Genomic DNA, 13841 nt, shown 5'->3' on the forward strand with positions numbered 1-13841 from the left:
GCATGAAAATTATTTACTAATTAGTTCAATACTGTCTGAGACATTTAAGATGATCCCATTTGACTTCTTGACTGTAATAATTACGGTGTGTTGGAGATCAGATGGTTCCTGACTCTTCATAATATTCTTCTTTGATGTCAGTTGCTAGTCAAGTTATGTCACTTGACTTTTCGTTCTTTTCAATTCATTTTCTGCTTGTCAATCATAGATAAAAATAACATATTTGCCTTTAGAGTAGGAAACATCTTTTTTTTTTTTTGCATGTTCTTTTTTTTTTATTTAAATAATAAATTTTATTTTTATATTCCCCCATACAATTGCAAACCCCCCATTCTGACCCCAATCCCTCCCCTCCCGCCCCCCACCCCCCAAAAAGTGTCTCTGGTTCATAGTTTTTTGTTGATTTTGATTTTCACTTTCTTATATTCATTTTCCTGGTCCCTTATATAAGTTTTCTAGATTCGTGCTATGAGTGAGACCATCCGGTATTTTTCTTTTTCTTTTTGGCTTATTTCGCTGAGCATGATCCCTTCCAGTGCCATCCATGTTGCTGCAAATTGCATGTGTTTATCTTTTTTGAATGCTGAATAATATTCCATGGTATATATGTACCACATCTTCTTGATCCAGTCATCTATTTTTGGGCATTTGGGCTGTTTCCAAAGCTTAGCTATTGTAAATAGTGCTGCTATAAACATAGGGGTGCAGGTGCTCTTTGGAATTGATGTTTCTGTGTCCTTTGGGTAAATACCTAGGAGTGGAATTGCTGGATCATATGGAAGCTCTATGTTTAGTAGGTCCAGAAATCTCCACACAGCTCTCCATAGTGGTTGGACCAGTTTGCACTCCCACCAACAGTGCAGAAGAGTTCCTTTTTCTCCACACCCTCGCCAACATTTGTTGTTGCTAGTTTTTTTTAATATGTGCCATTCTCACTGGTGTAAGATGGTATCTCATGGTAGTTTTGATTTGCATTTCCCTGATTACAAGTGATGTTGAACATTTTTTCATATGTCTGTTGGCCATTTGCATTTCCTCTTCAGAGAAGTTTCTTTTTAGCTCTTCTGCCCATTTTTTGACTGGATTATTTTCTTTGTTGTTGCTGAGTCTCATCAGCTCTTTGCAGATTTTTGTGATCAGTCCTTTATCATTAGTGTTGGGTGCAAAAATATTCTCCCAGTTGGTGGGGTCAGAGTAGGAAACATCTTAACATAGAACACCTCTAAGGTCAAATTTTCAGCAAGCTTTCAATGTATTAATGTACCTTCTTGGGAATGGATGATGATTGGAATACCACAGTACCTGAGACCAGAATTAGATTACATACCACAGACATTGTGAGAACTTACTAAGGTAATCATGCCATGAATACTCACTCATGAGAAATTTTTTGAACCAGTGTTAGTAGTGTTGTTGGCAAGAGTCAGCCCATTCATGGATTGCCAATACCCAACATTGTATTTTTTCCTGGAGTTACATCTCCGGGGCTAGAGATATCTGTGACTATATGTGCAAGAATATAATGACTTGGCCTTTTCAGCCCAACTGAGATCACTGTTACAGGACACTTGAAACTCCAGACCATGTCAGGGGTTTAGCTGAGCCTAGTGTGGTTCTATCTTACAGTTCGTCTTCCTCTTTCCACATCAGTTTCTGTCCCTTCATTTTCACAAGTGGTGATCTAAAGATATTCCTTAATAATCATCCTTTACACAAAATTCTATTTAATGATTTGCTTCCCAGACTATACAGTTTATGACAATCTATATGAAATTTCCCTGGAATGAGGCATAGGATCTATCCTCCAAACTTTCATCCATCCTTCCATTTATCCATTCATTTCATCTATCTCTTTATACTTTTATTAAATCTTCCTGTCATTTTAGAAGAGACATTATTATTCTTTTCAGTATTTTTTAAAAGATTTATTTATTTATGCATACAAGAACTGGGGTACAGGCCAGAGGTGCGGGGGGTTAGAGGATTCACCAGAGACAGAGTGGGGAACAGAACAGGCAGATTGACCGAAGTACACTGCTGAGGGGAGCAGTGGGCGAGTCAGAAGAGGTCTGCTGTGCCATGTGGGTTGTTCCCTGGCCAGGGATCAAACTCGTGCTACAGTGGCTGCAGACAGCTTCATAGGTTTCGTCTTAATCCCTCGCACCACCAGGGAGGCCCCCTTTTCGTATTTCTTTAGGTAATAGTCTTTAGGTAGACATTTGTTCCGTTTAACTAGTTTCCAAAAGATGTAAATAAATGTGCAATGTCTAACATGTTAACATACTTTGTGATGTAAACCTTAAAGTGCAACTGTAACTGAATTTGTTAAATAAATTTATAGAAACATTAGTTTTGGTTTCACCAAATTATCTGCAGGGGGCAGCAGAGTGATCCTAATGCAAAAAGATTATAGAGTAATGTTTCCTTTTCTTCTCCCCCCTCCTTCCCTCCCTCCCTGTCCTCCTCCTTCCTCCCTCTTATTTTCTTCTTGGTCTTTCTCTCCCCACCCCCCCAAGAGGAGATAAACTCTGGAGTTGTAAGTGCAGAACTGGAAGACAGAATTAGGTGGATAGATAAATAGATTTAGGAGGATTGAAGAGGGTGGGAGATTATTGAGAACAAAACAGAGAGTTAAAAAATAATTATTAGATTGATAAATCACATAACTAAGAGACAGACTTTGAAGTGAGATTTCTTGGCCTTGAATTCTGTCTCTATCACATATTATTAGCTGTATGACTGGAGAATTTAGTTAACCTCTCTGATTTCAGTTTTCTTAATTACATAAAGGGGATAAGAATGATATTTATTTTATAGGGTTGTTGAGAGGATTAGATGAGGTTATATTTATAAAAGGCTTAGACTAGGGCCTTGGGTGTTAAGCAAATAACCGAATAAATGTTATTTGTGTGGGGATACTGATATTTTGCAAAATACAAAACTTGGTTACTAATTTCTCTTCTCCACTTTTATTTGATATTGCATATTTTGTTTTCAAACATTTATTTCTGAATTTTTCTTTTTTATAATCTATAAATTTATATTGAAAAATATTATGGTGCCTTTGTGGTAAATTATTAGCCTGCAATAAATCTCTAACCATGAGAGCAGGGCAGAAGTAAAATAAGGAGTAGAGTGTTACAGAGTTTGAATTCCTTGAAATTCATACTGTTAGACAATGTTCTTCCACCTCAGTGAAATTGTTATATTTGTACTGGGCAGAAAACAGTAAATAGGATAAGATAAATTAAACACTTGAGGCTAAATGTTTAACTGGTGTCTTTAATGGGTGGGTGCACCCACATATGTGTGAATGAGTAAGTCAGGTCACATGTCTTACCTAATGAGCTCACAGAAATAAAAATAAAAATAAAAGCAGGTACTGGTCTATTTTTAACGTGAATGCACACACAGAAAATTCAGCTTAAATGGGAAGGCAAGTACTTGAGTTCTAGGCAGTCAAGACTCACATCCAGGAGGTGAAAGAGCAGGCAATGAGGAACAATAGGTCAAGAAGAAAAGGTCACTAAAGTTTTTGTGGTAAGTATTCAAAATCCATGCAGAGCTTCCACATTACAGGGAGGGATCCCAAGAACAATAAGACAATGTATTCTTAACTGATTTCAGGTTGTGGCTACGTCAGAATATAACATTTAAGATCAAGAAATATATCTGACTGGAGGAAGTTTGCTTCAAGAAACATTTATGGGCAGATAAATCAATTTTTTGAGTAAACAGTGGAAATTTAGGGACATTATAAGTTAAAATAGCTCTAACTTAATAAAACTTACAAAGTCTTCTTATTTTGGCCACTATGACATTAACCAGCGCAACATTTTTCTGTCTCATGTGCACACTGATTCTTAATTGATAGTTTGAAGAGTCTTGGAAGACAGGTAGAGTAAAGCTTTCTCTTGTCTTGAACTACACATTTCCTTTGTCTGCTCTTATGTTCTGCTTCTTGGACCCCTCTACCCAAAGGGCACAGCTAAGGAAAATCCCAAACCTTTAGAATTTTCAGAGATTTTTCAGACAAGCTCATTTTTCTCATATTACATTGACTTTTACGGCATATCTTTGCAACTCTTGGCCCCCCCCCCCTTTTTTGTTTTTCTAAATATTCACTCTTCCTAAGAAGTAAAGATGGGAGTTGGGATATTGGAAGAGTGGAGTTTTGGAGGCAGGGATAAAGATGTAGGGAGAGGAAGTCTCATCTTGCCAAATCTACATTAAGAGATCTGTAGTTTTGGGGCCTCCTCAGTGGCACAGCGGTTGAGCACTGGGTTGCGAAGCTGCCCGCAGCCTCTGTAGCGCCGGTTTGATCCCTGGCTGCTCCCCAGCCACAGGAGGAGGGTCCCACATGGCGCGCAGACCTCTCCTGCCGCCCGCTGCTCTTCTCGTCAGTGTACTTCGGTCCTTCTGCCTGCTCTGCTCCCCGCTCTGGCTCTGGTGAATTCTCTCACCCTCCCGCGCTTCTGACTGTACCCAGTGCTTGTATAAATAAATAAATAAATAAATAAATAAACAAATCTAAAAAAAAAAAAAAAGATTAACCTTAAAAAAAAAAAAAAGAGATCTGTAGTTTTGAATGACATTCTCTTGACTCCTAAATTGCTGATTGTAGATTGTGTTCTGACTTGAGATCAGTAGGAGGGTATGTGTCCACGGAAATTGTTACTTGGAGTTTCAAGCAAAAGGAATTGATTGGAAAGAACATGGGGCTAGTCAACAGAAGAGGTGAGTTTTACTCCTAGTCGTGTCACCAAATCACTTTGAGCCTTAAGGAGGCCATTTGGTCCTTCTCTACTTTAGTTTTGGCTGTGTCCTTGAACAGGCATTAAAATAACTGGTTGTCAAGAATTTCTCATGCCATCAGAAAATGCTCATGTCATGATAACACTATGTGGGAAAAAAATGTTATAGATTTGATTAAGAAACTTGCAATATTACCAGCCTTATAGAAACTTAATCCTAGGCCTATCTGTTTTCAAAACCCATGGTTTTAACCACTAAAAAACTTAACCTCTATGTGGTGGAAACCAGAATGTTTTATTTTAAATGACATATCATCACTGATTTTCTGATACCTGGTAAAATGTTAGACAGAAGAAAAGTTTTTAATGCCTTTTTTTGGGGTCTGCTTATGATGCCATAGCTCATATCTTCAAGTATTCCATGTCCTCCGGCATCTGGTTTCTGTGTCTAATTGAATGGATTCACTGGAAGGAAAACTTGAGAAGGGGAAGGGGGACTATATATATATATAGTTTAAGGTTTGGCAAAAGGGAAGATGAAATTGCTAACTTGAAAGAAAAAAAGTGCATGTCGTTTAATCTTTTTTTCCTGTTTGCACTGTATTCTTCCTCTTCCTGGAGAGTTTTGCCTTGTGGTAGGAAATTTTTAGCACAGAAAATTTCTTTCCTCTCATACATAATCTAGTTGCATATAAATTAGCTACATTACAGTAGAGCAGTTTTTGGAGGGGGGTAAATCTGAATTCCAGATATTTGACAATTAAAGATGGTTCAAGTGTTCAGTCTAGCTCTTCAAATGTGAAAATGAATTGAAATAATTACTGAATTGTGATAAAATAATGGTCCTCCCAAGATGTCCATGTCCTAATCTCTGAAAAGTACAAATATGTAAATTTACATGGATAAAGGAACTTGGCAAATGAGATTTAAATTACAAATTTTGAGATGGGAAGATTAGGCTGGATTATCTGGATGTTCTGATATAACCACAATGGTCTTTATTAAGAGAGAGGGTTGCAATCAGAAAAGGAGATTTCACAACAGAACAAAGATGGGATGATGCAGCTACAGGCCAAAGAATGCAGTGGCCTCTAGAAGCTGAAGAAGGAAATCGAATAGATTCCTTTTGTGTCCAGAAAGAACACAGCCTTGCCAGCACCCTATTTTTTGCCCTATCAGATCTATTTTGGACTCTTGATCTCTACAAGTATGAGGTGAATATGTGTTATTTTAAGCCACTGGCTTGTGCTATTGTTATAATAGCAATAGAAAAAGAATACACTTATGATGCCCTAGAGCATCATAGAGACATTATAGACAATAATTTTATGAAAGAATTTTCAAAGGAAAATATTTTGTTTCAAACTCTTCAAACTGCAGGAAGCTTCTTAAAATTATTGTGACTGGGAAATGTAAAGGAATGGGCCCAAAATGCATAAATATCATTTTACTTTTTTCAATCCAAGTTTAGAAGTATCCGTTGATCTTGGGCAAGTTCAAGGCCTTACTGTAAAGTTTATTTGTGCACAGCAGAAGTGAGAAGAGGACCAATGAGCTGAAAGATAACCCCATCAATCTGCTTCCTCCGTCTTTGCTTCAGCGCTTCATACAGGAAATCTATTGCTGTGTCAAGTTCCAGAGAAGAGTTTCTTCTGTCCAAAGTTACCAATCAGGCAAAAACATAGAGTTGAAGGAAGGAACTAGGAGAAAAGGTTTGTCCTGCAGCTGACGGGCTAAGAGTATCCAGTACAGAGAGGTCAACCGAGAGAGCCTCATCATGCCCTTGGCTGCTTCTATACCTGCGTGGAGGCAAAGTGCTGAGTAAAGAGCAGACAACAAGGAAACAGAAATGCCCTGCACTTGGAGGACTGCTGACCTTCAGCTACTACTGATTGTGATTGTGTTCGTGGCTGGTAAGTGTGAATTGTCTTTGGGAGAGTGAGAGGACAATGATGGGTTTGAAACTTGGCCACAGCTTTTCCTGAAGGCCTGGTTCTTTGCTTTCTTTATGGAGCAGTGCAAGATATATGCAATCATAGATATGGCGGAGGGAGTTACTCTCAAATTTATTTCACTTTATTATCCTCATTTTCCTCTTTGTCTTTGTTATTTTACTTTATATCCTACTACAGCTTGCATGGCTATAATTTGCCTCACTGTCCACTTCCTCATTTTCCCCGCCACCCTTTGTGAACGAGGCGGGCAGAATAAATGAAGTAATTTCTCGTCGCAATCCAAGTCACCTTGCTTCTTTTTATCTTCTCCCTTTTTCAAAAGAGAAAATTAAATATATCTCAGCCAGTTTTGGACCATATTGTTAATCATACAGATTAGCAAAGTTTACTGCTTTCTGTCACTTCTTATGACCAGATGCTTTAAAAAAATATAATCCATGTAGTTTTGTGGTGTTTCTGTGTGTTTCTTATCTTTAAGATGTGTGAACTTGAAGAGACACTCTCTGGGTTAGATAACACCTTCTTCAATGTCTAGTTTCCTGTAGGAGTTGGAGAGAACTCGGGGCTGCTGTGGTGCCCTGGGTTCACTCTAGAGGGTTGATAGGAGTTGATGTGGGAGGGAGTTTTCAGGTTTCACTTTTAGTAAATGGGAGCAGCTGCAAGGAAACAGTGTAGCTGGTTTTAAAATTTATCATTTGGTAATTAAAAAAAGAAAAAAACTTTTCTCATATGAATGGCTTTAAAATTTTGTCTGTGTTCCACCCAAAAATCTGTTTTCCGCATGTTACTTTTCCTGGTGAGCACATCTAAAGTAACTCCACTGTCTGACTGTACTACACAGAGAACTTTCACATGCTTTCTCTCCTTTGATCTGTATGGCAACCCAGCGAAGTAGGCGTGGAGGACATTTCTCTGTTTTACAAAGGTAGAAACTGAGGCTTAGAGAGATGACATGATTTGTCTACTGGAGTCACAGAGTCATGTCTCAAATAATACATGTCGTAAGCATCACTAACATTTGAACAGGCAGTTTTCCTCAACATTTAGTGATTATCATTTTCACTAAAGAGCAACACTGTTGGAACAAAGTTGTCAATACTTACTTATAAACTGAACGGGCTACTTCTTACTTAAAAAGAAATCACATGATATGAATCTGTCTGGAGTTGAGATCTTGTAGAAAACTCTGACAGAAACCTGAGCAAGACCCAAGGTAGCAGGGAAAACAGCGAGGCAAGGAACTATGTATGTCAAGTTGCACTATGACCTTTGGGTATTTGGTAAAGGAGAAAAAAAACACCACCACCACCAAGATCAAAGCAATTGATAAATTTGAGTTTTAATCGTTTAATGGGTTGAGTTCTAAAGCTGTTCCTGAACACAACTAGGAAATACTACACATATCAAATCTCTGAAGTCTGTTCTTGATAATGGTACAGTTATCAAAATATTTAGGATCAAGATGCAAAAAGCAAATTACTTTATGTGCAGTGATTTGACATGATAAATTTACCATGAAATAATTCAGAATATGAGAAGGAAATCACTTGGGGCATGAATTTTTGTCTTAACTGACTTTTGAACTAATGCTGCTTTGTTTTTAATGCCAAATAGAAATAACTCACTTTTTTTAAAGATGAATAATCCAATTTATTTATTTTTTCTGTATTCTTTTTTTAAAATTTTATTTTTATATTTCCTATACAATTGTAACCCCCTTATTTTGACCTCAATCCCTCCTTTCCCCGCACCCCCCCATAGTGTGTCTCTGGTTCATAATTGTTTGTTGATATTGATTTTTTCTTTCTTATAGTTATTCTTTTTCCAGGTCCCTTATTTAGGTTTTCTAGATTCCTGCTGTGAGTGAGACCATCCGGTATTTTTCTTTTTCTTTCTGGCTTATTCCGCTGAGCATGATCCCTTCCAGCGCCATCCATGTTGCCACAAATTGCATGTGTTTATCTTTTTTTGATTGCTGAGTAATATTCCATGGTGTATATGTACCACATCTTTTTGATCCAGCCATCTATTTTTGGGCATTTGGGTTGAGAAATAACTCACTTTTATTATACAAAATAAATTCACAAAGGAGCAAGAGAGAGAGTGACTTCAATATAAGACAGCATTAAGGAATCTATTTTTGTTTACTTATTTGCTTATAAGTTCAGGCAATGTGGTAGCTTGCAGACAAGGTTCATAAGAAAATGCCTGAGGGGGAAAACATAAGCAACTCAGAGTATGAGCAACTATTGCAGAGCCAAGTTCTCTAACTCTGGGCCACACCTTGTATTCCTTTCACTCCGTATCACTTCTCCCTCTTTATTTTAGCTTATTATCATCGAAGTTTTCTTCTTGTGTTCATATTAATATTTTGATGTTCTAATCAAAATGAATCTACATTTTATAAAAGGTACTGATGTTGAGATTTTGCCTCGTTGAAAAGGAAGCCGCCACCTTTTATCTTCTTAGGGTTAATTTTGACCATTTATCAGTATCTCCCACTAGGGGGCAAGCAGTAACAAGAAGAGATAAAAATCAAGATAGGGCTGTTGGGTCCTTTCAGCAGCTATGCAAAAGATGGTAAAAAGATTAAAAGCAATTGTGGAAAAGGAGTTAATTGTCATTAATTTCAGTCTTATCTTTCTTTTCTAGTTTGTGATAATTGTGAATTTACATATTATGATCACTTTTAGGTGTGTTTTCCTCTATTCATCGTAAGCAATTAAACAATCAAAAGTTTTTATACACTTATTATATGTAGAGGATATGTGTGTGTGTGTGTGTGTGTGTGAATAGTGCCTTAAAGTTATTAATAATCTAAATTAGGGAGCTAAAACTAAGATGGAACAACTGGAAAACATTTTAAATCACTAAATCTTGAAATTGTGTACGAATCTAGTGAAAATCCAAAGATGGGCGAAGTTAAGGCAGTTGAAGTTGTTGAAGCCTTTATGGAAGAGTTGGACCTTCAATGATGAATAGGCTTGGACAAGTGGGGAAAGGTGGAGATACAAACTGAGAGAAGGGGAAGTGCATAAACTAAGACAAATAAGTTTAGGGAGAGAAAGAACTCTAGCTTGATGGAACAGAGATTGTGTGTTACATGATTGCAGGAAATAGGGGTGCATTTTAGTGGTCCTTGATCACTAATCAGAGGAACCTGAATATGGTTTTGTAACTGTACAAAACAGGGAACCATCTGCTGTTCTGTGAACAAGAAAATAATACAGTAAAGCAATATTTTTGAAGAATATTGTTGTAGCACTATCCCTCTGAGTAGGGGTGGCACTTGGTAAAAAATTTATTTTGAAGCAGGAGTCAAGAGTTCCTACTCTTGGGTTGTCCTTTAGGAAGTTTCGTGATATTACCGAGGGATATCAGTAGGTGATAAGGGAAGGCTTTTGGCAGAGGAAAATGTTAAATTCAGTATAAGAAGGGTTACAACTAAGAGGAAAAATCCCATAGGGTATTTGGAAGTAAAGAATCTAGGTATTATAAATCAATCATGGAATAGAAGACACATAGAGATATAAACAGCATCAGTGGTTTTTGGAACTGGGTTCTCAGAGTGATAATTACCTTTCTTCTTTATAGCACAGAGTAGATAGATCCAAGAAAAGATGGGAAGGGAGACAAGCGAGGCAAATTGAGTGCTAAATCTTAATTACGAGGAGGGAAACTTCTGAGGTTGAGGAGTAAGATATTTAATAAGTTGAGAATAGCAATAAGGAGGTGGGAAGAAATGACCGAGTTCACAGAAGGTAAATTGTCTCCCAATAAGGTCATAATTATTTCAGTTAATGGTGCTAGTTAGCTAAATAACTCAGTTGTCATTTGGTATTTATGTTGTATATGAAAAAAATCAACCTGTGCAGTGATTAAAATTCAGTGACCACTGATAAACGTTTATTCCTCTCCCTTGTTATTACTGCCATGCAGATAATCAACTCTTGACTGTGGTGAGGGAGCAGATTTGGGGTTATGGTTGGGAGCAGATTGGTTCTGAACTGAATGATGCTAATATTGCCTGACAATCAAACCCAAAGCCACCACTTTTTCATAGTGATGAAAAAAGTGTAACTTTGAAAACAATTATATATATATATACACTATATATATATATACACTTGTTTTTTTTATATATATATATATATACACACACACACACACAGACACACACACACAAATGTGAGTTACAGTCAGCTAGTTAACACTGAACAAACAATTCTGAAGTTTTCCTAGATAGAATTTATATTCTTTTTGTATAGAATACCTAGAAATATTACAATTCCAAGCAAAAAACTTATTTGCATTTAAGGAAAGTAGTATAAAAAAATCCCCAAAACAGTTGAAAGGTTTTAGAAGCAAACTGTTTTCTTTAAAATTCTGTTTATTTAAGTTGTTGATGCTATTGCAGTTTCTTCAGGAATCAGACTCAGAGTTTTGAGTAGAGAATTTTTATTTGGGAGGACCCTTGGAAGAAACACCTGGAAGAAAAGGCAAAGATGCAGAGGCTAAGTCAGGCTGCAGTTTTACCCATTGGCACCCTCATCTGACCCGATGGGAAACACTAGAGTTAGAATGACCCCAGAGAGGCTCTGTATTGAGTCAAAAAGGTTGGTCTTTATACTTGCATCTCAATGGGTTATTGCGCATGGACTGCTCTCAGAAGGGGGATTTTGGGCAAAGAAACTGAAGTGATCCCTGAAGATGCTGAAAACTGAAGACTCTGCTGATAGTGCTAGAAGTAGCAGGAGCAAAAACACATTCCTTGAAGGGATTCTGGTGCCACCAAAGCTGCCAGCTCCATTGCTCTTCATTCCTCCCCGAATTTCTGGGTTTCTGTATGGTATTATTTCCCTTCAATCCAAATAATTTCTTTTATCATCACCAGTAATATAGGTCTGGCAGTAAGGAGCTCTCTTAGTTTCCTTTTCCCTGAATGTGTTTCATTCTTGAAGTATATTTTTGCCAAATATAGAAGTCTGGTTTGACGTTTTTTTCTTTCAACATTTTAAAAATGTTTTACCTTCTCTGATGAGAAGTTAACAGGCAGTCAAATTTCTGTTGATTTCAATATATGCTATCATTTTTTCTGGTTGCTTTCAAGGTTATTTTCATATAGATCCTGCTTGGTGATTACTAAGTCTTTGAATCTGTAAATTTATGTTTGCAGCAAATTTTTGCAACTTTTCAATGACTATTTAACTACTTAATCTGCCAACTCTCTATGTCAGACTTTGGCAACTTCATTGCAAATGAAGAGACCTTCATTTAGATTTCTGTGGCTGTTTGTTTCTTCCCTCCCCACCCCCCATCTGTTTTTCTATCTGTTCTTCAGATTGAATAATTTCTATTGATGTATTTTCAAGTTTGTTAACATTTTTCTTTCTTATTTCCATTCTTCTGTTAAGCCCACCCAGTGAATATTATTTTACTTTACTGTATTTTTCAATTTTAGAATTTCCATTTTTTTAAACTTGTTTCTTTTCCTCTGTTGAGATTCATCATGAACTTTTTTTTTTTTTTTATCACTGAGCATTGTGTGTCTGCTTTTTCTGATAATTCTAATATCAGGGTTAACTTGAAGTTGCTCTCTCTTTCATTTTTTCTATCCTAAGAATTGGACACAGAGTCCTAGTTTTTGATATGTTAGGTAATTTTATCTGGGTTGTGAATATTATAACAGAGATTTTGGATTCTGTTCTATTTCTCTGTTCATTTCTCCTTCTTCCCCACACTGGAAGCACATCATAGACTCAGACTGAAAACTATCTTTTGAAAAGTGTCTAAGATCTCAGTTCTTTACCTTTAACTAATTGGCCTCAAGTGTGTTCTGCAGTGTGTGGCATAGGGTCACTCAGAGATGTGCATAGTTTGCAGATTTCTCTTTCCCTCTTTCTCACTCTCTCTCTCTTACTTCCAGAGACCAGTCTTGTCCCCAAATTCGTCCTCTTGTTCCTCAGAAAACTGTGAGTTTCCATTAAAGCTGTAGCTGTCCAATGGCAGTGTCAACTGCAACCTTCCCTAAGACTAACCGTGGTAGAAATGGGGGCCCACTCCCCCATCCCTGAGTCATTTTCTTCTTCCAAGAAGTGACACTCCTCAAGAATATGCTTGGTTTTTCCACTCTTACGGTGGCTTCACATAGTTATTTTTGTATTTTGTCCAGAATTTATATCTATTATCTGTGGAAACTTACTCAGCCATAAAAAAAAAATAAAAGTTTTTTCAAGTTCAGAGCTTTTAAATTTCATTATGCTTTTGGCAGCTGATATTGGTTTGGTTGCTTATATTGTTTTAGACATTGAGATGAAACATATTATAGTATTAAATGCTCTTTTGTTTTCTAAATTTTATCCATGTTTTGAAAGTTTTGGTGCTTTTCTTTCCGTCACAAAAATTTCACTTCCTTTCTTCCCAATTTCTAGATTTCTCTAGCTCTCTGTGTTGGGTTTGAAGATTTGCTATAGGATGTAATTCTAATCATGTGTCATATTTAAGAAATCACTTACCCTTTTTAGATAGTGATTTTCTCATATGTGGAAAGGAGATTTCCTCATTTATGATACTATTAAGAAGCACAGCACTTTCAGACAGGAAGGACTTAAGAAACATTCAAATTAAAGTGTTTTGTTCTACATATGGGCAAATAAAGCCCAGGGATGTTTAAGGAATTATTAAAGATGTTACCTAACTTGTAGTGGATGAGATGAGCTTGGCACTCCCATCTGAATCAAAAACAGGGGAAAAGAGATGTGACATGTATATGTGGGAAAATCTATGATTTTTTTTTTATATGTTTGCACTTAAAATGATAGCAAACATTTGAGTGGAGAGAAATAGGTAAAGGGTTGAGACACTTGTTTAGGAATAATAAGTCAAAGCTAAAATGTGAATCAGCTTTTGTATCAGTTAATAAGGAAGGGAATGTCAGCCATGTGTCACCCTGGGCTGGGGATACTTGAAAAAAAACAGGATAGATTCTCCACTCAAGAGTTGAAGGAGTAAACCTTCCAGATAAACCTTCCAGTGGTCAAGCAGCCACTGTGAAGGACAGAGGGAGCTAAACTATGATTGAAGTGGTAAAAGAAAGAGTAATCAACTGTGTGGAGGTCCAGTTGAAATTCTG

General features: G+C 36.9%; 1 protein-coding gene across 2 annotated transcripts in view; it reads left to right on the plus strand.

The window, feature by feature from the left end:
* The first annotated feature begins 6377 nt into the window (after positions 1-6377).
* Positions 6378-13841, plus strand: part of CD200R1 (CD200 receptor 1) — a 42403-nt gene continuing 34939 nt past the window's right edge. For both annotated transcript variants that reach the window (XM_054700599.1, XM_037524585.2), the window contains exon 1: positions 6378-6667. In XM_054700599.1, coding sequence (XP_054556574.1) covers positions 6604-6667 — 64 coding nt within the window. In that variant the 5' untranslated portion in view covers positions 6378-6603. The remainder of the gene's footprint in view (positions 6668-13841) is intronic.

Source organism: Talpa occidentalis, unplaced genomic scaffold (genome assembly GCF_014898055.3).
Source record: "Talpa occidentalis isolate TD23 unplaced genomic scaffold, MPIMG_talOcc4v2.1 talOcc4.4, whole genome shotgun sequence".
In the NCBI taxonomy this organism is placed as follows: Eukaryota; Metazoa; Chordata; class Mammalia; order Eulipotyphla; family Talpidae; genus Talpa; species Talpa occidentalis.